The sequence below is a fragment of the Trichinella spiralis genome, assembly GCF_000181795.1.
Source record: "Trichinella spiralis strain ISS 195 chromosome Unknown Scfld1, whole genome shotgun sequence".
Lineage (NCBI taxonomy): Eukaryota > Metazoa > Nematoda > Enoplea > Trichinellida > Trichinellidae > Trichinella > Trichinella spiralis.
This window is the reverse complement of record NW_003526940.1, coordinates 1,891,137-1,914,674: the sequence shown is the minus strand read 5'-3', so window position 1 is coordinate 1,914,674 and position 23,538 is coordinate 1,891,137. Positions and strand designations below refer to the sequence as shown.

At 29.2% G+C, this 23,538-nt stretch overlaps 5 protein-coding genes across 5 annotated transcripts; 3 read left to right on the top strand and 2 right to left on the bottom strand.

Moving 5' to 3' along the window:
- Nucleotides 1-241: 241 nt before the first annotated feature.
- Tsp_12154 (conserved hypothetical protein) lies at nt 242-689 on the top strand. Its single transcript, XM_003381856.1, has 3 exons — nt 242-370; nt 423-486; nt 550-689. The coding sequence occupies exons 1-3, from the start codon at nt 242-244 to the stop codon at nt 687-689; spliced, it is 333 nt and encodes a 110-aa protein (XP_003381904.1).
- A 975-nt stretch (nt 690-1,664) lies between these two features.
- Nucleotides 1,665-4,046, bottom strand: Tsp_12155 (putative RNA recognition). Its single transcript, XM_003381855.1, has 8 exons — nt 4,004-4,046; nt 3,332-3,620; nt 3,152-3,269; nt 2,765-2,889; nt 2,575-2,706; nt 2,057-2,110; nt 1,751-2,015; nt 1,665-1,694 (listed from the first exon to the last, which is right to left on the bottom strand). Exons 1-8 carry the CDS (start codon nt 4,044-4,046, stop codon nt 1,665-1,667), a joined length of 1,056 nt encoding a protein of 351 aa, XP_003381903.1.
- A 457-nt stretch (nt 4,047-4,503) lies between these two features.
- On the top strand, nt 4,504-5,113 carry Tsp_12156 (conserved hypothetical protein). The gene is made up of 3 exons (XM_003381854.1): nt 4,504-4,560; nt 4,698-4,941; nt 4,992-5,113. Exons 1-3 carry the CDS (start codon nt 4,504-4,506, stop codon nt 5,111-5,113), a joined length of 423 nt encoding a protein of 140 aa, XP_003381902.1.
- Nucleotides 5,114-6,387: 1,274 nt separating this feature from the next.
- Tsp_12157 (protein kinase C, brain isozyme) lies at nt 6,388-8,443 on the bottom strand. The gene is made up of 8 exons (XM_003381853.1): nt 8,310-8,443; nt 7,949-8,246; nt 7,761-7,892; nt 7,522-7,695; nt 7,432-7,468; nt 7,048-7,130; nt 6,601-6,993; nt 6,388-6,540 (listed from the first exon to the last, which is right to left on the bottom strand). Exons 1-8 carry the CDS (start codon nt 8,441-8,443, stop codon nt 6,388-6,390), a joined length of 1,404 nt encoding a protein of 467 aa, XP_003381901.1.
- Nucleotides 8,444-13,433: 4,990 nt separating this feature from the next.
- Tsp_12158 (conserved hypothetical protein) lies at nt 13,434-13,787 on the top strand. Its single transcript, XM_003381852.1, has one exon. The coding sequence runs from the start codon at nt 13,434-13,436 to the stop codon at nt 13,785-13,787; it is 354 nt and encodes a 117-aa protein (XP_003381900.1).
- The last annotated feature ends 9,751 nt before the right edge of the window (nt 13,788-23,538 follow it).

The following is a 23,538-nucleotide window of genomic DNA, read 5'->3' as shown; positions in this document are numbered from 1 at the left end:
ATTGGTTTTCCTTGTCTAATTGCTCATTGATTCAAACTCTTCAGTTGTGATTAAGATTTGACGATCCAATAAAATAGCGTGGGTAAAGACCAATGAGAGAAAAGCGGGACCGAGTAGTACCAAACCGTTCAAAGGGCGATACGAGCGGTGATTCCCAACTCTGATGCAAGCCAGCATTTCGTAAAGAGAGCCGCAGAAGAGGAAAGTGCTGTATGTGCTCCTGAAAATCAGCAGTCATATTATGACCTGTATCATCAGTTCGTGTGTTACTAGCACTCTTCTGTTCTTTCAAGATACATCTGTGACAGCTGCCATGAAACTGAGAAATGAGCAACCATCTTCACTGACTGTCGATTCTGGACGCAACTTTGTTTTTCTGTCCATGATATTCACATGCATAAAGTGGCACAAATTTTTTGCAGTATGTAGTAAAATCTGCTAAATTATTCGAAGTTTTAAAAACGCATGTGTATATCAGTCACAATGGTTATTCTTGTTATTTTAACTTAACATACTGATAAACATAACAAGGAACATATGGATATTAAGGATTATTCATGGCGCATGCTGCTGTGTCAAAAGTGCACAGAAATTGTTCCAGCAATTCGACTCATCAATCGATTGCAATTTCCTGGGCTGGTCACCGCTTGTCGCAGCTGTTGCAGACGCCACTGGCTACAGCTGCCTAAAAAATGTTCTGCGCTTACCGCGACTACTGACATCAACCACCCACACTGATCAATCCACCAAAAAAAGGATGAAAATATATAAACGCAAACACACTGTATTCACAAATCACTAAAAACAAAAAATCGAAATAAAACACATTTCTCATCACATCTAAACTCTGCGAATTTTTTTGTCGAACAATCCTCAAAAAGAAGTTCAGCCATGAAACTCTTGAGTTTCCATAAACCTCATTTTCCAAATTTGGTGCAAAAATGTCTCAGTAATTCAATGGTTAATGCCATATTTGCACCAATTTCTACACTAAAAAAATACCATACTTAAATTTTCAGGAGTTGCCAGCTTAGACATCAAAATTCAAATTCACTGTTTTTTGCTTCAGCTAGGGACGTTTTCCAAAAATCCCCTCACACAACAAATAAATCGACTGCTAAAAATAATTAACGCAAGTCTCAAAAACATATGAACAGTTGCATAGTTAACAAATAGTTTGCAGGCAATACATATGGCAGTCGTAAAACATTACATATCCAAACTGATACAGTCGGTCTGAAAAGGTTAAAAACAAAATTTCTCTTGATTACATCTGAAAAACTATTTCATACAATCAAACAATTATGCATTTGATAATTCCGAACGCAACTTACGGAATTATATCACTTTTTTCTGAACAGCATCGGCAATTTCATTCAGTCACTTTTATATATGCACATCTGTTGCACATATATTATTGGAAACTGCTTAAGACATAATAAATTGCTTTCAAAAGAATGCCCTTACGCAGCTTTATTCATGAAATAAAATTGCAAGTGCACCAGTTAAGCATCAAATTGAGAACTACCGTGCGCGTACATTTGCCTCCCTAACAAAGAATAATGATAATAATAATAATTTTAAGCAACTGATTATTCATAAAACAGTAATAGTAGATGTATCACATAAAAATTCTTTTTCACATGTTCATTTTTATCTTCTCCTTATTCTCGTTCATCTTCAAACTCGCCATTCTATAAAACCACAGACTGTTAAGAAAACGACATCACCAATCATAAAACATGCTTACATCTTCCGCGCCCACAGCTGATCGTGGTGTCGATGCACTTTCCGAATAGCCTCCGCCTCGTTCAGCAGAACCAGAGCGCACAGAGTTGTTATCTCCGTTTCCGTTTCTTTCACGTTCCGGAGATTTGCAATTACTATCTTCTCCTGGACTTTCGGATTTACGACGTGGCGGAGCTGAACGCGATCGACTTCGACTTCGAGATCTACTCAACGACACGCTCTCGCGACGATGTCGACGACGGTCACGACTAAACGCCAAATGTTTACTCTGACAACGTATACCAAATATATAATTAATTCGACTCACCTTCGTGATCGACTGCGTCTACGAGAACGAGATCGAGAACGACTCCTAGACCGTCTGTAAAAGTTCATATTATTACTATTCGCTTGTTAAATTAAATTATAAGTTTCACATAAATTTTCATTTAAAAAGGTGAGCTTCAACTGCGGTTTCGTGAAATCACTATCCCCTCTTTTCTTCTGTTTAATATTGACTTAATAATACACTTAAATAATAATAATAATAATAATAAGATTATCCATACAAACTGGACTCGATTTTCAACGGCAATCACGTACTGATGATGGAGCTAATTCAAAGTAAATCAACTACGTTCAATCACTTTTCTGTATACATTAAGAATCAAACCAATTAATTTACAGAAAAGCAATTATCATTTTGCCATCTAATGCGCCCTAAATAAAAGTTTCAAGATGCACCTAAAATAGAAGACCTATTCTGTTAAACTTCGTACACAAATCACATAAAGCGTTCTGTCTAGTAGAAAACTTTCCCTTCCTAAAATTCACGAAACCGCAAACTGTAATTTAAAGAGACCGCATACACGAGACGTGCACAAATAAATTTTTAAGCACCATAAATTATCTGGTACTGAATAAAATATTGTGGTTGGTTCATCAACTGCAGTTGGTGAATTCGCAACGACGTCTGCTCTATACACGGAACCATATTTGAAAGATGATATGATTTGGGTCGAATATCACTGAAAACAAGGAAATGTGTGAGCCGATAAGATTGGTGTCCGCACTTGATAAGTTTGCATCAAACGAAGTTTTGACACATTGAAAATGGGCAATGAATGGATCGCAGGTGAGTGCTAACAACCATTGTGTCCACTTAAAAATAGTAAATTAGATGTAAAATTATTCGAAATTTAAAAATTAATGCTAAATAAAATTACAAAAAAAAAAATTAAATCTCCCATCTTAAAAAGTTCACAAAAATTTTAAATGGATAAAACGACAACAGGAAAGCAGCTTCTCGCACAGCAAATTTCAAAAATCAAATTCGACAGATAACCATCCCCCCCCATTTCCAAATTTCAGATGAACAATACAAAACTTTCAATGTTCAAATTCACATTTAACAACAAGCAACAAGCTTTGCGCAACTGACAAACCTCCGATCATATCTATCACTTCGAACTCTATACGACTGACGCCAACCATAGCGGTCTCGACCGTGTGGAGTTCCGCGGGCAATCTCAACTATCAATCTAAAATTCACAAAAGTTTAATTTAGAAAAGAAAGAATCAACAATAAAAAAACAATTCTTACCGTTCACCAAACATTTCCCGGCCGTTCAATTCATAACAAGCGTCATCTGCATCTTCGGTGTGTTCAAATTCAACAAAACCATAACCATTCTTCAGAAATATTTCTCTTATTCGACCAAAACCACGAAAAAATTTTTCTATATCCCTTTCAGTTGCTCTGTAAGGAATACGACCAACATAAACACGAGTACCCATCTCGCACGAAACAAGCGTCACACAAAGCCACCGTTGCCAAAACGAAGTACACAAATTTACTGTTGATTGACAACACGTTAATACAGTAAACCTACCTGAAAATCTAATTCTACATAAAGAACAGTTGACACTAAAAAGATTATAGAATTTTGCTAAAAATTATTTCATTACATTAAGATAATTTTAAATATATTATACAGTCTTATAAATAATTATCTGTTTTTGCAAACGTTCTATATTTTTTGACTACAGTAAGATAGCTGATAACTGCGTTCAAGAAATTTCTATTTTGATGCTCAGGTAAATACGCAAATCTTAATATTTGGCGGGAAGATGACTCATCTTTATCGATTTGCTCTCGATTCATCAAAAATAGAAATCTCTTTTCAGTCAAATGATCAACTACTATGGAGCAATTTTTTTTATTATACGACTTTTGGTATCGATATGGCTATTTTATTAACAAATATTAATATACGAATAAGTAACAGTGTACAACAAAGAGTTACAGTGAACTTCATACGTTCACATTACTTTTTTCTAACAAGAACACTTTATCAACTACTTTTTACTGTATTTACTGACAAGTAAGTTCTATGCTAAAACAAGTCGCTACAGTAATTAACAGTACGTTTTCATATTTTGTTTTAAGTTTAAATTAATTTTTGCAGTACTAGAATCTGTTTCATGCGTTTTTTAATTCTGAGCTTAAAAAGTGGTCATTACATAGATAATATACGGGAAATAAAAAATTTTCAGAACATGCTTGTGTTTCTCTTTACGTTAATTGAATGTATTTTAATATTTAGTGTATTTTAATATATTTATCTCATAAAACTATTAATAAATTGTTTATGGTGAAATCGTAAATAATTTTTCTCAAAAGTTGTGGAAGATGATTATTATTAATTTGTTTTATGTATGCATTTTAGTATATGCAAAGTGAAGTTAAATGAAATTTTTTTCATTTGCTTTATAATGGCAACAGCATCAAAATGGACCAAAGGCGAAAAGGAAGAAGATTATGGTCTTCATGTATGGCCTTGTGCAGAAGTGCTTTCTAGTTATATCATTTCAAACATCGAAGCTTTTCGTGGGAAAACCATCCTAGAGGTTATTATCAGTAATTTTTTTTGTAAAATAGATTCATTCCATTTCAATGTTATCTTTAGTTAGGTGCTGGAACCGGTTTAGTATCTATTGTGGCTGCTAAATGTGATGCTAAATTTGTTATATTAACAGATCACTCTAAAAATGGTACAGTTAAAAACTTAGCTCTTCAAAACTGCATGATCAATGGTGTCTCTGAGCATACACAGTACAGAACTCTGATTTGGGGTGTTGCCGATGATAACCTTTTTAGTTTGCCTTCATTTGACATTTTACTATTATCAGACTGCTTTTACGATCCAAATGGTAAGTAAATAGCTATACAATTCAACAAAATCTTAATGATTCATTTTTAGTATTTGAAGACGTTGCATTCACTATATCTGTTCTGTTAGAACGAAATCCTGATGCCTGTGCTTACTTTTCTTACCAAAATCGAAAGAAAGTCATTTATTTACTTTGTATTGTTCGAATTTAAATTATGCTTGAAATATAATTTCAATAATACATTATATAATGCGTTCTAACTTGTACAATTAATTTATAATGAATTACACTAATATTTGACATAAAAGCTGTATTTAGGAAATTCAATCTTGCATTATAATTTTAAAGTTTAACAACAAACAGCGATATATTTATGAGTTGCTCTTGAATTGAGTGCAGTTTGACAATATAAAATGAGTAGTTTTGTTTGAATTTTACTCAACTGGTAATTGATAAAGAACCAGAGCTTTATGCACGTTGTTAAAATTGCAATATTTTTAAATAATTGTTTTTGTTTGAAATTATTTTTAGCTCAAACTGGACGATCGAACCTCTCTTAAGGCAATATAATTTAAAATGCGAACTGCTGATGTCGTTAGAAGAGAAAACTTTTTTCATTGGCAAAATTTTTCTTTCGACGACGTCGATTTAACAAGCTGCTAAACTGGGTTATTTAACTCTTCTTGAAAGTACATTTAAATTAAATATTGATGTTGATATTTATATATATATATATCAGTTGTTTATGCATATGGCATCAGGTTAGCGCTATATGGCAATAGATTTTGTAATCTTTTATAAATTTTTTTTCTCAAATGTAGCAGAATTACGTTATAAAATGTAATTTATATTTGAATAGTTTGCTTGATTTAAATGCTTGTAGAGCAAGCAAGTTGAACGATGAATGCATTCGTTATTTATTTCTCTGGTCAGTGTTGCAGGGCAATAATATAATTGAACGAAAAAGGATGAAATTAAATTGAAATAAATGATCAATTCCTAAAAAGCTCGAATAAATGAAATGTGCTATCACTTGCCAGACCAGCCGTACAAGTAAACTTTTAATGAAATTAATGTTTATCATGTAATGTTCACAGCATGAATGAAAGGATCGCTTTTTTTAGTTTAATTTGACAAGATTACAAAAGAATAGTAATGAAAAGTGATGATGATGAGTGATGAAATGAACGGTATTATAAATACAAAAAATAAATATAGAGAAAACATGTACAAATAAATAGTTTGGAAGATTGGTTCTCTTTTCTGGAATAATCAATTTAGTAGCAATTTTGCAAGAAAACAATTTTCGATGTGCCGCTGACTGAAGAACATGTCAAAGCAAAAAAAAAGCGTTGTGGTGTTTGCACTGTACAGTATGAATGAAGTAAGTAAATGATGATAAACAAAAAATTTCTTGACAAATTACACAATTGATTTGTGCAAATGAATGAAAAAGCAAAAATGTAAAAATTGGCGGCAGTTGTATCAGACATGTTGGACATATTCTGGATTTATATAGGAGAAGCCTTCAAATTCACTTTGATCCATGTTCATTATGAATAATTTATCTGTGGGCGTCAATGTAGGTGGTTCAGAAGTGAAATCACGATCAAAATTGGTCGCTACGCGCATGTTTTTCTGAAATAAATGAGAAAATTTTACTGATAAATTGTAAGAATGGATGGAAATAATTTTTACAATAATTGGTTTCATTGGTGGTTGAACAGCTCGATCTGCCAATTTGATCCAATCAATTCGCCGAAAAAACGGATGCTCCTGAATATCCTGCTGTCCAGAGGGTCCACTTCCGAGTCGTTTGTCAGGATTTTTATTCAACAACTGCATTGTAGAAGTTTCAATAAAAGAATAGGGAAGAAAAAAGCAATAGCACTGTTTGTTTACCGCTTTGCATAAGTGTACAGCTTCTTTGCTCATTGATTTTGGATAAGGAACACTGTGTTCTGTTATTGCCGTGAACAGTTCGTCTTCGTCTTCACCGTCAAAAGGTGGCAAACCAGCAAGCATCTCATAAACAAGGACACCAAATGCCCACCAATCAACTGCTTTTCCATAAGGTTGATATAGGATAATCTAAAAATTACATATTATTTTAATGAAACAAATAAAAAACATCACGAAACTTACTTCAGGAGCAATGTAGTCTGGTGTTCCGCAAAAAGTTTTCGTTGTTACACCGTCAAGCATGTTATCTTTGCACATTCCAAAATCTGCAAATAAATATATTTATTTGTTTGTTTAAAATTCAACAACCTGATAATTAGTGTGCATACCGGTAATTTTCACATGACCATCAATGTCGAGCATAATGTTGTCTAATTTCAGATCACGATAAACAATCCCTTTTGAATGCAAGTAAAAAATGCCTATGCATATTTCTGCTGCATAAAAACTGAAGAAATGAAAGCGAATGTAATAAATATGTTAAATAAATAAATTTTGACATGTCTTATTACACAGCAACTGGTTCTTTAAATTTTCCGACCTTCTGAATCTGGAACATCAGATCACCTCCACAGACAAATTCCATTACAAAAAATAGTCGATCCTTTAATTGAATGGATATTGCAAATAAATAAATTATTTTCGTGTATTTTATACCATTGTTTGAAAGCAGGAGTGAAGTTGTACTAAGAAAGGCGGTTTTTCAGCTAATGCTAAGACCCGCTTTTCAATCATGGCACACTCCACGTCATCATCCTGGACAATTACATCTTTTTTTAATATTTTCACCGCGTACAGTTCGTTTGTTGGTTTGTGTTCGGCTAACATGACCTGAATTTTGTATCATCGCTTAGAACAGTGCTCAATTTATATTAAATACATAAAGACATGCATACCTTTCCAAAACTCCCTTTTCCAAGAACGGAAATCATTTCAAAATCACTAAGTCGAATGACATCCGTATGATGAATTTTATTTTGCGTTGATGCTGATCTCCTTCGATTTTCATTGCTAATTTTATTATTTTCCTGAAATTTGAAAAAAAACAACATAATATAAATATTTTCAGCAAAAAATAAAATACTTGATATTTTAATCGTAATGCTTCAACTTCACTTTCTCGAAGAACGGGTATATTGTAAAATTCACCTTCTTCTTGGTTAAGAAGTTTAAACCAGCTATCGACAGGTTCCTTTAAAGTAAAGTAAAGTAAATAATATGTACAGATATGCATGGTTGTTTCGTTTGATTCAAAAATAATTACTTGCATAATTTCTGATATTCCAAATGAAAGCGATCCGATGAAATCATTTCGAGATGTTCTATCCCAATCCCATACTTCAATTGAAAGTCTTCTGTCTTTATCAGATGGTTCAAGGGTACTAAATTAAATTAGCAAGAAATAACTTTCGCTATTCCCTGTAATAAATATATTCAAGCCCTACTAAGTAAGCTGCTCATTCCACGTAGGATTCAATGTAGCACGGATTACTTTAGTTTTCTGTTTGGTAAGTCTTCCATCAGGTTCAGGAATAAGTTTCACCTTGACATACGGATCTGACAAACCGTTCGGATCCATGGGTACTAAATTTTTCGCCTCTCGGACTGAAAATCAATGCATGCTTCGTTTTAGATCATGAAGCAAATTTGTGAAACGTTACTCAGAACGGTCAATGTTTTGTCTTCACAGGTAACTTTAACATTAATTCGACCACGTCTTTCCGTATGATCTGCGCCACAGATTTTCGGGACATTTTCCATACATCGTCGATGTACACTCAAATCACATACTAAAATAAATTTATTATTTTTAAAAACATGCAGCTTTTTATAAATGAATTTTATATTTTTTGCAGTTTGCAAAAAAGAAATTTTGAAAAATCGAAGTAAGATGAATAATTTATGTTCATATTTTATTAATAAAAAGATGAATAAATTCATACGTTGACATTTCATTCCTTGTCGAATTATTCCATACAAAAGTGATCCACAGTGGTCGCAAAATGTCGGTGAGCTGAATGTATGCACTTTCCATTTGTGCTTTGCTCTTGGATCCTAAATGTAAAAAAAAATTAGTTAACAACTGAACGATTTGTAATTTTGTAAAATTTTTCAACATTTTAAATTCCAAATATATAGTGTATGAAATTTAATCACTTTCTCAGGTAACTCAAAGCTTTTTTGTTTACCATTAATAATAATAATAATAATGAGTAATGTTTATTGTTATGGAGATGAAATCATAAAATTAAAACACAAAAACTTACATCGGAATCGACACCTTTATCAACTCCTGGGCAGTTGAAGCTTACGAATTCATGACAGCGCTTGTGTACAACAAGCGTACATACTATAAAGAAATTAAATATTTAAATATTATCGATATGATAATATTTTCTTTTACCTTTGCATTGGAATCCTTGTTTCGTCAAACCCCTAAACAAAAATCAAATAGAACACATCAAATGTATACGTAAAGTTAGATTTAATTTTCATTTGATCACACTTAAAATATATTTCTGTTATTAAAGTGTATAAATAAACAAATAAATAATAAACATTTTGCTTTACAATAAGTTGTTAATCATATTTAAACTATTCAACTTGGCATTTACGTTTGCATAAATTACTTTTGAATAATGAATTTAATTATGCAATGCTTTAGTATTTCAACAACTCATGCCATTTAATATTTGCATTTTATTTTTATTCAAGCAATTTGTGCTGCAACTTCTCTTTCAGTCAGCACTGACATGGATAATAAGCATGTCAATTGATAGAAAGAAAGAAAGAAAGAAAAAAGATCATTCATTTCATTCATTTACATTTATTAAATCCTAGTATAACTTAAGTTGATATTAGTTGATCATTTAGTAACCTGGAAATTGTTCATCGTTGGAACTGCATTTTTATATCAAAGAAAACGCTATAGCCAAATTAAAATAAGCAAAAAAATACAATTATAAAAAGCAGTTTATTTATTTTACATTTTATTGAATGAATATTAATTATTAAAAGAAAATAAATGCAGTATGCTGAAATAATTGCTATTATTCGGTTTGCTATAAAAAGCAGTAGATACATTAAGTTGGGTTGCAGAGAGAAAATTAAAAATTTTCCATATATAACATCAAATAGTAATTGCATTTCAGCTTTACCAAATTAAAATCTATTACAAAATTTCATTTTAAAGCATGCACAATAAGAAGTGTTTAAAAATAAATATTGAAATTCTTAAATGAATTTTTGAAATTTACAAATGGAAATTGTCGAAATAAATCATTTTTCATCCGTGTTTGCGTAAAGACAAACTGCCCATTTTTTTTCAAAATGACCAAATTTATCGACAAATAAAAATTCAGTTGCAAAAAAATTGCAAATTTATAAGCATACAAATTATTCATGCATTTATAACAAAAGAAATCAAGCTTTCTGACGCTTTGGAAAAATGTGTCAAGTATTAAATAATTGGAAAAATCAAATATTCGAATAATTTGAATGTTCACACAGAATCCAGTTCGAAGAAGCTTTTATTTGATAGAAATTCTCTAAAAGACATTGAAATTAGATCTGCTATTTGCTTTCAAGATTCAATTTCCGTTGCACGCTTTGTTCAAGCTTATCATTCCTATGTGTCAACAATTATTAAAGCCTTATTCATCCATACAAATTGCTTTTGTATGGAAAAATTCGTGTTGCAAAATTACGACTTTTCACAAAGCAAATAAAGCATTAAATCAATGTCGGTTCTGAAAATTCAGTTTCAGCAGAATTCAAATTTTTATATTCATAAAAATTGATAAAAGCTGCTAAGCACATAATATACAACGAAGAGAAAGTACTGCCAGTTTATGTCTGACTTTCACATTTCACATCTGACTTCGTGAACATTTGGCAAGGAAAAAACAACAAACAGTTATTTAAATTGAACAATAATTCAAAAATGAAGTTTATTCGCAAATAAATGGAAACTCATTTTATATTAGCATGAAACAGTTAGTATAGAGCAGTGAAAATCAGAGTAATGCAACAAAGAAGATTTTTTAATGATTCCAATTCAGTCATTAAGAACTATGGTAAAATTACATATGGTGAATAGCATTATTTCGATATGCTGAGTTTCACTTGTTAATTAAAATAACATTTTTATACAGTGAAATTAAAAAAAATCCTTCTAGTTTCAGTACAGTATACTGTATTGTAAAAGAAAAATTGCCAACTAGTTATCAATACGTTGTAAATTTCACAAGTGAATGAAATTTTAATAAGCAATGAACCTTTTTGTTCAAATAAAAATGAACAATGAAGATTTATTTCAAATTTAAATTTTAAATGCAATTTGCCAGAACTCATTTTTGCAACAATCCTGCAACATTTCTGTAAAGCATCCATGAAAATATCTGGCCTTTTTGATTGTTTTTGGATTATGGATTAAAAAAAACTGAGCCAAGCGAAGGAAACAGAAAAATATTGGATTATATTATTTTTAGAAAGACGTTACATAGAATGTCAACTGTTGTTAGCTGGAAATTGGATTGAAAAGCAAGTGACGAACGAAAAATATTTTAACTATTTTCAGAGAATAAAAATACACTCGTCGTCGAGCAGATCAAGAGAAAGAGAGTGAATAAGTTGAAGCTGAAGTTTTGCTTGAAAAGGACGACATGAAAAGTGAAAGAAAAATACATTCTCATTAATTATTATTGAAACTGGCGTTGATCAGAAATTTACTGAATGAAATCAATAAACTTTTCACGATATTCCAAACTAATAAATCAATCGAAATAATACTGATGATAATGATAATAAATGAGCCGAATGGTTGTTATAAAAAGAAACAACAGAGGAACACTTTTTTTGGTGAGTGATTTTTGTTTATTTATTTTATAAAATATGTTCATTTGCAAAATTTGAGTGTGACAAATATTATGCTACAAATGATCCATGATGAGTCATGTTTTCCCGTTGAAAAATGACGACAACTTTTTTGAAGCACGTGAATTTGAATTGCAATTCCAGAGTGAAAAAAAAGAGAAATGGAAAAAAATTTGAATGATCAAATCGAAAGAGATTAATAAAAATGATATTATTTCAGAACGATTACACCGTAGACAGTCATCATCGACTGTAAGAAAACAAATAACTTAAGACTTGAGCTAATTGGAAAGCTGAACCAATGAAGAAATTTCAACCGAGCCGACTTAATTGCACTACGTCAGCCCCGTTGGTAATAATTAAATTTGATGGATGAATCATCACGCAATTTGAACATTTGAAAATTTTCAAGAAGATCAGGAGGAAGTGAACATTTATTAAAAATCATCATTAAAAATATTAAGACATGAGCATTTTAAAACAATCACAGACTTGATTTGAAATTTGAACATATAAACTGGATATGCGACAAAATGCTAATTTGTAAAATATTTTTATTTTTTCCACAGTTATTTTATATTTGACAAATTATGGAAAACTATTATTTCAAATTACATCATGTTATTGTTAGCCAATTGAGAAATGTAAGAAAAATATTTTAAACATAACTTTAAATATAATTCCATTTCCATTTACAATCAAACAAACCTCTGCAAATGTAATATATTCAACAATTTGTTGTATTTAATTTTCAAAAATTCAGTTTTTGTTTAAAAATACAAAGATTTTTAATAAAACTTTTGAAACATCAAACTCTAAAGTATCATTTATGCAAGCAATTAAAGCATCAAAACGGAAACTGTACAGAATTCGGTACTTTGATCAACATGTTTCTTCATATTTCATTTCACACTGATAAGAAAAATCAAACAATCTTACAATACCCTTGATCCAATAAATGAATCGCCATTAGATATGCATTTGCATTTCAAATTTCATATGCTAATATTATTAATAAAAGATGGAAATTATCAAGTAGAGAAATATCATTTTTTTAAAGAAAGAAAAACAACAATTTCCTAATAATATTAAGAATTTACCACTAAATGTGGAATTTTGATGAATCTCGTTTGGGTTGGAAAAGTGTAAAAAAGTCAAAATATATTATATTATTTTAACATTACACAATTTCTCTTTTATTTTATTTAAAAAAATGTTTTTTTTTCTTTGAAATCATTTATCACTCTTCCAGTGGATGAGAGAAAAATCATTTTGAATAAAAATAAAATTCCGTCAGCAAAAGAAAATTGAACGTCACAAATTTTTAGCACTAATCACTGCAGGCAAATGAAACGTTTGCGTGAGCGCTGGTTAATAATGGTTAGCAATTGTTTGGACAAATTCTGCGGTTACACACCTCTGATGCTGCCAATCATTTGTGCAACAACCAAAGTTCATGGATAAAATGCAAAGTTAAAATGAAAATAACTTTCACTTTTTCAACAGCACAAAATTCATTAATTGATTAATTATTATTATGATTAATATCTGAAAAAAAATAATAATATAATTTAATATTAAACGCATTTATGCATATTTCCCCCCCCCACCCCTTTTCACATTATGTATTGGTGAAATTTTGAATAAAATCACAAGTAATGAAATGGAAATAATTACCATAAGAAATCTTTACAATGACTGCAAAAAGTCGGCTGCTTGAAGAAACGGGCGATGAATTGATGGCCACGAACTTCGTGGACGTTCTTCTGCCTGAGAGCGCCGCGTCTTACAAAGCCGCGAACCATACCTTGGCTCGCATCGCCTTCTGTGTCCGCCGAGGTGGCGGTGGCGCTTACGACGTTAGCATCTTCTTGCTGCCGCAAGCTGGTCGCTTCTTCTTGATCATTATTCATTTTTCTAGCAATCAGCCAGTTATATTAGCTTTGTTTCTAATGACGTTTCCTTCCGGCGTTGTAATCACTTCTTCTTCTTCTATTGCTATATTACTTAATGGTAAAGTTGCTGAAAGCACAAGTTCAACATTATAAGTTATTTCATCAAAATCAAATTAAATAAATTATAATTAACATTCTAAATATTGCAAAATGCAATTGTTTTTTCTTTTAAATTCAATTACTCTTAATATAATTTAATTTGCTCGTGATATTTGTTGGTATTAGCTAAATATAAATAACTTTATTACATTAAAGAGAAATTAAGTTTTGCCACGCATTTTTAAATTAATACAATTTGTCTAACTAAGTTCATCTATTATTAGGTTGTAACTAATAAAATTTTCAACCAAACAAATGTTAAACATCAAATTTTGAAAGATATGTATCAGATATTAACCAATTTACCATTCACATTATTTATATTAAGCCAAACGAAAAAGAATAAATTTCAACAAACCAAACAACAGAACAATGCAGATGAGATTATGTTCAATAGGGAAAGTGCTTATCAAAAAAATAACTGAAATATTGGATTCATTCAAAATAATATAAACTTTATAAACTTCGCTCAAAGCTTCATTGGAATCAGGTTAATCGAGTGAGATAATACTGATTAGAACAGCTCTCAGCATATTAGCCTACTTTTAATATTGGTTGGTGTCAAGTTAGCCGCAATTGAAATTGAATGAAAACAACAATAGCATGAAATATTCAAATTGTAAACAGTAAGCATATAGATTGGTGATCAGTGATTGATCAAATCACGGATAGTAACTAAAACTTAAAGCCTACAAGCAAGTTTTAAGGTGAAAATTTTTTATTTTTATGAATAAAAAAATAATAAAAACAAAAACACGTCATCATTATACGAAGTGTCAAAATTATCATCAGTGCTTTTTCTGGGAAAAATTATAACTTGGTTCAAGAAAGAAGCACCACTTCTATTTGACAGCATCATTTTGAAAAATATCACTGGAAAACGTCAAGATATTTTTAAAATTATACCACGTTGATGTTCATTTTTAATAACTATTATAAAATAATTAATAATTATCAGCGTGAGTAATAACGTATTTTTCAAAAATAAAAAATTGATTATTCAATTCAGTTTCGTATACTTTTCACTTACGTAAGCTGAATTTTTAAAATGCAAAAAACAGCATCATTTAAATGGAAAATTTTTTATTAAAAAATATTTGAATTTTAGAAAAAGAAAATAAGTAGATCATTGATTAAATTGTGATGTAATAAATTTATAGGAATATATTTTAGTAATTCAGTCAATTAAAAATTCAAAATATATATATTACTTACTACTGTATTATTTTATTGAGTAAAGATGTTTAAACAACTTTGTCAAATAGTTTTAAAATAAAATTAAGTATGCTTTAAAATATATTTAAACAGTTAATTTTTCCATCAAAATCTTTTCCCATTTTACTGCAATCGGGAAAAATGGAATATTTGTCAAAAAAGAGCGTTGCAATGTGTCATTTGATCCGTATCTCTATGTAAAAATGACAAATTATTCTGCACAGTTGAAATGCAAATTTATTTGTAAAACGGAGTCAGCTTTCTCATAAAAGCTGCTTGTTCCTCAGCTAGACTTTTGTTTCTGTGTACTTTGACATGCGATCCATTAGATGTGCAAAATTTTGGCATGCAACCTTTCCCTCGCAAGCAAAATCCATCGATTCAACGCAATGTCATTTGAAAAGTGCTGTTATACTAACTTTATCACTTTGAAAATTATTGAAAATTAATTTTTACAAAAGAAATGTACGTATCAAATCTAAAGAATAATGTGCAACTTTTTGATTTTTTAAAATACACATGTATCATATCATATTTATTTTAATGTCTATGAATTTATGATTATATATTTATTTAATAAGTAAAAAATGTTTAGACGCACTTCAAAGAAGCAAGTGCTAACAAAATAGAATGTGAAAAATCAGTGTTAATACTGCATGATAACATTGAGCAACATTTTAAAAAGTTTCATGAAATTTTCTCCAATTTAGAAATTTTAATAAATTGACATGCAAATGCATTGAATTAAAAACAAAGAGCAACAAACAGTGATATACACATAATAGATTCAGAATTGATGTTCATCTGCAAAATTATAAACTCACATGAAAATAAACATGATCAGTAAGTAAAATAATCAAATTTTCTCAGATATATTGCATTTTTCAATATCAAATGTTCCATTCCATTAATCTGTTACGTTAATGAACTAATTTATTAAGGATATTAAAAATGTGACTGCTGTTTTCATAAAATTTACAATTATTGCTAATATTGCTAACAGGGCAATTGAAAAGAAAGAAAAATCAACAAAACAACTTGTGCTAACTCATCATTTGAATGAAATTAAACATTGCAATTAAAAAGCTGCTTGTACAGTTCAACTTTATAGCATTGGTTATTTAAAACACAATCTGAGGAACGTTAAAAATATTAAATGAGCTTTCAGAATGTCAGTATCCTTTAAATAAGTTATATTTATTTGATTTTTTAAAACATAAATCATAAATCAGTGTATTTCAAATATAATTTATTATTTTAAACACATGTAAGGAATAAAATTAGTAAATTATAAAATAGAAATATGTATTTTATCATGAAAACAAGATATCTAAAAAAAGAACTGAAAAAAATTAGTTCATAAATTTGAATACTTTATTATGATATAGGGAATGATATCATTATTATTTTTTTTGAATATGAATTGACAATTTGGTTAATAAAAAACAACAACAAAAAGATTTCAAATTTATCGAAGGAAAAAAATGTATAAATTCATTATTATTTCTCATTATAGTAATCATGACCAATAAACTATTAAAAATAACAATGTGTTTTTTGAAAATTGTTGCTATAATTCTTTTTCAAATTTGCAATATACAATTGTTTTCGAGGTTATGGAAATTATAAAGTTGAATATCACTTGAATATCCGTTTATGTTATTGGTAATTTACAAAAATTTTATTTCTATCCAAATGCTTTGACTTGAGAAGTGTATCAAATCGGAAATTCAACTTGTAAAACTTACATTATGACGCGAGTGAATTAAAAAATAATTATTTTCATTAAATTAACCTTACCTTCACAGATGAGAATGAGAGAGTAGAAATTTGCACAAAATCATTCGCATTATTTGTTCTCATGTATGCTATTTTCAATGACAAGTGTTCACTTTTGATTAATACAAAAACTGAACATTTCCAGTTCAAAGAAATTGTATTAAATTTATTTTGTAGAGCAAAACAGACAAATAAGTTCTGAATAATGCACGAATTAAGAGATCGCTTTTGCAAAATGCCGAAAATTGACAACCACAGTCATCAACTAGTGCATATATATTATTATAAAAAACATATATTACTCAATTTGACCAAACCAAAGTTGAAATGTCAATTTCATTACAGTATGAAATTATTATTATTTATGTTGTATAGATTTGCATAAAAATGTGAAAAGTGATATTTATTACCTATCACGGATGCGTGATTAGTCATTTATTCTGAATATGCGTAACCGAATGAAGAAATTATGATGATTGCACGATAAATTGGACAAATGCAATCGTGACATTGAATCGAGTTGTATACAATTGTTTCACAAAATGAAAATAATTTTTAAAATGTTAATAAATAAATTATTTATTTGTTTAATTATTGATATTTATTTTTATTTGATTGAGCATGTTCAATGAAAATGTTTCACTTTATTCGAAATTTGAACAAGGAAGAAACTGAAATTCTGCAATGAATACTTTTTTGAAGAGTTTAATTGAAAAAGTTCTTTTGATAAAAATTAAGAGCAAGTTAAGAGTTGTTGATGCTATCATGTTGATGTGATTGATTAAAAATGACAAAATTAATTTCAACCTTATTAATTATAAAAAAAAAACAAGTATTTGCAAAACACGTTTAGGAAATATTTTTATGATAAAAAATTAAAAGTGGAAATTGTTTTTTTTCCACTGAGTGTAGGGGTGAAACTTTTTTTTCTAATTACAGTACAACTTGAAAAATACAGTCTTACTGTTGGAACGTACTTTTTTGATGACGTGGCCTTTGTTTTGGAAAAGTGGAAAATACAGGTTTTTTTGTCTGTACAATGTGGAAGTGGAACTTTGTCAAACTTTGTCAAGTAAGAGAATTGTGAGCGCGTTTGTAGTTCGGATTGCATTGGATGTTCAATTGACCACCATTTCAACCCTCAGATTCTGCTTCTTTACTATTTAATTTGTCCAATTTTCCGGTCAGCCGGAAAGTGTCTCTCTCAGCTTCAGCTTGAGCTGCCATTTTAATAAGAGGAACATGCAGCAGCCTGGTTGAAATCAATTAAGCTGCTCTCGATCGAACTGCCCAAATAAATAATAATCGATCATCAAGCGTAACGAAGCTTTTTAAAACTGATCGCGGTGATCAAGTTATCTTGAAGCTCAGACGATCGACCAGCCCATAAGTGGGCGGTCCTGTGAATCCGCTCAGTTCATATAGGCGCTTGTTAAGCGTTAATCTATTTAAATCAACTGCTGTTCGTCAATTAGAGGTCTCGGCTTAATCAAGAGGTTCCAATGAACAGATCAACCGCCAAATATGGCTTCCCGAATAGATGGATAGCGGAAAATTTTTAAAATAAATGAAATCAACAACCACAACAACAACAACAACAACACAACATTGAAACAACAATATTTTTGTACTTTATTCAAATTTCTGCTGTAAATTATTTGGTCAATATTAAAGTTGTTGAAAATTTAATAATTTCTCATTTTAAATATAAACGTGAAATTGAATTTCGCATAATAATAAAAACTATCTTCTACATGACAAAGGCGAAACGTTCATTACAAAATTGTTTTGTTTTTCATTTCATCGTTCTGTTTCGAATAATTTCCTTTCATTTTATATAATTCAATTATTATTACTATCCATAAATTTTTCTTTTTTGTTCGGAAAAAGAAAAATATTATTAAAATAAATCACATAACAAATAAACATTGTCGAAGGAGTGAAAAAAAAGATCAAACTCAACAATTGAGAAAAGTCAAAAGATCAAAGTCGCATTTCCATTAGGCTGCGGCTATCGATTTGAAAGGTCATAAATCTGTAGTGGAAATTCATTTATTTTTTTTGGCCATAAATTCATAACAATAATAATAATAATAATACGACAGTATAAATTCAATTCCTAATCAATCAATATCAATTTATTTATACTTTCAACAATCGTTCAATGAACAATAATATAATTTGTAATTGTTTACAGCAATTAATGCGACAAAAATAATTTAACATCAGTCAAGTTGTAAAACAAAAAAAAACTTCACTCGAACAACAATACTGTTGGAAAATATTCAAAAACATAATTCTATTAATTATGTTTTTTGTCGAATAATTTTCAACAGTAGATTGTAAAAATAAAATTGATAAAAAAAAATTGTTTGCATATTCATCCTGAGCATCAGATTGTGAAAATATTTTAATCTGAGCTGGAAATGATGTTTTCTGTTAACATAAACACACACACAAACGCCACACCGAGGAGATGCATATGCAAATATATTTATATATCTATACACATTGAAATGGGGAAATGACAAGTGAAAACAATTGACATGCAAGCTGATAAATATTATCACAGACCAGTGTGAAGCAATCGATGGCTGATTTCAAATCATTTTAAATAGTTTCGCTTTGAAATTGCATTCAGTATGCATCAAGTTGAATAACAACAACAACAATAATAATAATAGTCATATCGCAAGCTTTTCAAAATATCACAACTTTACTACATAAATAAATGTTTAGCCCCAAAATGCTAATGCTTTTATTACTGTGAAATCTTTGCACAAATGCACGCGAAAATATATTTTCTTTAAAAAAACCAGGAATTATTATTATTATTAGAGCAAATATTTATGTTTATTTAATGTCGAGTTATTATTTCCGCATTTAAATTATCAGAGCAGCGGATGATTGACAAAACACCCGCAGCGTGTGTTCATTTTTGAAGCTTTTTTAAAATTATTCATTCAAATGAGAAATTGATAAATATTTTTAATGATTAAAATAGCACTTAGAATAATAATAATAATAACAGCTACATATTATACGTATTTTTTTCTATGAAATGAAAATCAATTTTTTTATTCATTATTGCAAAAAATATTTTTTTAATTTATTTTGGTTTTGCCAGCAGTCAATAACAGAAATAAATTTTCTAAAAGAAGACGATGCATTATTTAAATTTACAAGTGTACATTTTTTTATTCAATAAATTGCAACAAACACTAAATCAAATGCATCGAAACAACCGATCGACGGTAGTTGATGAAAATTTTCTCATTTAAAATTTCCTTTTTATTAATTTTTTTTTGAAAATAATTCAAATGTAGAAATTTGCATGAAAATTTGTTTGAATTTCCAATATTAATATTTTTTCTGGAAAATGAAATTCATAATTTAAACATTCCATTATTATAATTATCATATTGATAAGATTGTCAAAGATAAATAGCAAGATGCTTTCGATGAGCAAACATTATTCACGTTACATTCTGTTTGCAATCAACTGGTTGTTTGTGCAGTGCAGAAGACGCTGTAAACGTGCAGTTAGAATTTTGAAAATCACCAAAAAGTCTAACTTGAAAAACTTATCAAAATGAGCTTATTTTTGAATTTCAACAGAAATTTATTATTAAAATAAAAATAACTGATAAAATATTAAAATTATTTTTTTTAATTCTTTAAAACGGTTTGTTGATTGCGTCGTTGTTTAAAATTCTTTCCGCCTACGCGTCCTAATTTATCAATTAGAATTGAACTGAGGAAAAAGAAATTATGTTTTTTTTAATTTCGTGGATTACTGTAAAAGATTAACAATCTTTTAAAACTATTATTGATAATTGAAATAATATTTTATTTAAATTAAAAATAAAAAAGAAATCACGTAAGCAGCGTTTGTTTATCATTTAAGCTTTGCAGCGATGATTGAAAATTGCACATTTGAAACAAAAAGAAAATAGCACACCAAAGCTTGAATTGTGATATTTTGTTTAAAACGTTGAATGTGACGTGAAACTTGCCCACGCTTTTTAGCTAATTTAACTCAGCTTAGCCGAGCCTAGTCATCAAGCGAGCGTCAGAAATTTTCCAAATGTTCAAACAGTTCTAATAAATGCATTTATTATTTAAATATGAATCATTTTTTAAAATAATAATATCTTCAGTTGCAGATATTGTAAATTGTAATACTTTTAAACAATTTTTTCCAGTTGTTTTATAACTGTTACCAACAAATATGGAAATTGATTTTTGTCAATTGCCCAAGCGGGAATAATTAAACTTCAAGATATGATCAAATGAAAGTGAAATAGAAAAATTATTATATTTTTTTAATAAAACGTTTCTTCATTATTATTATTATTATTGATGAAATGAAAATTACTGGTTTACTTTATCAAAAAATTTGTTTGCTTACTGTACAATAGACCGAGAATTGAATAGAATGAAAAAAAATGGCAAACATTAATAAACAACTGCATTAAAATTATTCCAATTGCAAATCAATGCTAATAAAATAAAATTTTTCTGTCGATCCGGGTGGGGGAGGAAGGGAAAACAATCTCAACAATTCATTTCAAACGGATCGTGAAAGTATACACAAATTTGCTTTGTTTTATCGCTTGTTTTAGCATGCTAATATGCAGCAGTGTATACCTTTCATTTTCATATTCCATCTCAAAATATGAAAAAGATACAAATGTTGTGAAAAATGCCCCACCCAAGTTGAGCATGCAATAATAACTGAAAATGAAATTCCTTTTTTTTAAAAAATATTTCACGTCAAGATTGTTAAATATTTTTCATTTTCATAAATATCATGTTTAATATTTTAATAATTATCATCAAATAAATCAAAAGAAAAAAAAAGAATTACTATGCTTTGTGATTGAACTTCCTTTTTGTTGTTTATTGAACAAATGCACTTTCTGACAATTTAAAAATAAAATAAATGAACATCGTATTGACAAAAGGAAATTTCATTTCAAAAGCAATTTACTCATTTATTAGACCGCTTTTTATTGCTGTTTGATTGTTTTAAGTGATCGAAAAAAGTGTTCAAAATCTCAACGGCTTTATTTACATTTTTATTTTAATTAAAATAGTTTTTATTGATAAATTCTGGTAGAAATTTCATTTTTATTACAACACAGAAAAAGTATTTAATGAAATTAATTTAAAAAAAAGGAGAAAGCATAATGAATAATGAGCTGTATAGTAATTGTTTAACTTTATCTTAACAAATACAACTGTTGAATCAAATATACCTTCAAAGTGAAGCAGCTAATGTTCAAGGTGAGTATTGTCGCAGATGAAGCTGAGATCCGTGATGATGATGATGATGATGGATTAATGAGAGAAAAGGAAAAGCATATGTAGAGTAGAATTTTGAAAAATGAAAGCCGCTTATGCGGATGAAGAATGATAATGATAATAATGGATCAGTTTGCATTTTAAAGTTTAAGCGGAATTTTAAATAAAATATTCAGTTGATTGGAACGAATCGACCAATTCTTAAACTCGTGAAAGTAGCATTACAATTGTGAACAAAGTTCATTTTTCGCTCAAACAAACGCACACGGTCAAAACTGCTGCGTCGTTTGTTTAATAATGCAAATGCTGTCTCACGTCTTCCATTTAATTGCTACTTGTTGGCACAACAAGCTACCGATGACGTCATCGGCTTCTTGTTGCTTTACTCCACCATTCCCATTCTGTTTTTATTGTATCCTTTTATTTTGTTTTATTATTCTTATTATCATAATAATTTTTTTTCAAATATTATCATCTTTTGATGAATTTCATTCAGTAATGAAATTATCTTTTTTGAATTTCAACATAGAATTTTCAAATTTCATCTCATAAATCCAATTATCATCACTTTGCTATGACATATGCTATTTTTAATGTACAAAAATTCTCATTTATAATACTTTTGCTGACAACAGTTTTTCATTATCAGCTCATCATTATCACCTCTGAATTTGGTCGATTTGGTCGAAATGCTTTCTCGACTTACACACATTTAGACAATGAAATGCCCCTTACGCAAATATAGCATTCAATCTTAATATAAAATCCATCAAATACTACATATTCATGAATGTAAATTTTCATTATGCAAACGAACAATAGAATAGCTTATTGAAAAATTATCAACAAATTTAACGTAACAATCGGTTGTGCAAGTTCATTTTGCCATTCCTATGTCACAATCACATGATTCATAATGATTTATTATTATTAATAATCATAAAGCATTTGTAAATTTGCGAAACAACAAATAAATGATGAAATAAAATTGATAAACCGAGACTTTTAGGAACGTTTGGAGGCGGTATAGAACTTAATAAAAAGATTAAATTTTCCAAAATGTCCAACATGCACAAACTGGTAAAAAATTGAAAAAACAAGACATTTTTAAACCAGGTTCAAATCAAAATAAGGTTGTCACAATAAATTCAAAAATTTCCATATTTTTTAACTGAAAAAAATGGTCGATTATTCAATTTTTTGAAGTTTCATTACAAGAGTAAATGACAAATAGAAAACGCATTTAATTTGAACCATTAAATATATCATTTAATGGGTAATTTGTTGTAAAAATAATGTTCTAAATTGTAATAAAATTATTCTCATTCATAATTTTTTTAATACTGAAACAGTTTTTTAGAAATCAAAAAATTTATTTACTTTTATCGTAGTTTATCATAGATAGGATAAGAAGAAATGAATCGAGACTTATTATTTAGCTTTC

Coding starts and splice junctions, on each gene's coding strand:
- Tsp_12154 (XM_003381856.1), top strand. CDS start 242: ATGACCTGTATCATCAGTTCGTGTGTTACTAGCACTCTTCTGTTCTTT. Junction 371..422: donor TCGATTCTGGACGCAACTTT/GTTTTTCTGTCC, acceptor AATTTTTTGCAG/TATGTAGTAAAATCTGCTAA. Junction 487..549: donor TGTGTATATCAGTCACAATG/GTTATTCTTGTT, acceptor ATGGATATTAAG/GATTATTCATGGCGCATGCT.
- Tsp_12155 (XM_003381855.1), bottom strand. CDS start 4,046: ATGAAGTTCACTGTAACTCTTTGTTGTACACTGTTACTTATTC. Junction 3,621..4,003: donor TTGTACACTGTTACTTATTC/GTATATTAATAT, acceptor TTAGATTTTCAG/GTAGGTTTACTGTATTAACG. Junction 2,016..2,056: donor AGACGCAGTCGATCACGAAG/GTGAGTCGAATT, acceptor ACGTTGTCAGAG/TAAACATTTGGCGTTTAGTC.
- Tsp_12156 (XM_003381854.1), top strand. CDS start 4,504: ATGGCAACAGCATCAAAATGGACCAAAGGCGAAAAGGAAGAAGATTAT. Junction 4,561..4,697: donor AAGAAGATTATGGTCTTCAT/GTATGGCCTTGT, acceptor TGTTATCTTTAG/TTAGGTGCTGGAACCGGTTT. Junction 4,942..4,991: donor CTGCTTTTACGATCCAAATG/GTAAGTAAATAG, acceptor ATTCATTTTTAG/TATTTGAAGACGTTGCATTC.
- Tsp_12157 (XM_003381853.1), bottom strand. CDS start 8,443: ATGGATCCGAACGGTTTGTCAGATCCGTATGTCAAGGTGAAACTTATT. Junction 8,247..8,309: donor TGGAATGAGCAGCTTACTTA/GTAGGGCTTGAA, acceptor AATTTAATTTAG/TACCCTTGAACCATCTGATA. Junction 7,893..7,948: donor CATTACGATTAAAATATCAA/GTATTTTATTTT, acceptor TTCAAATTTCAG/GAAAATAATAAAATTAGCAA.
- Tsp_12158 (XM_003381852.1), top strand. CDS start 13,434: ATGACTGCAAAAAGTCGGCTGCTTGAAGAAACGGGCGATGAATTGATG.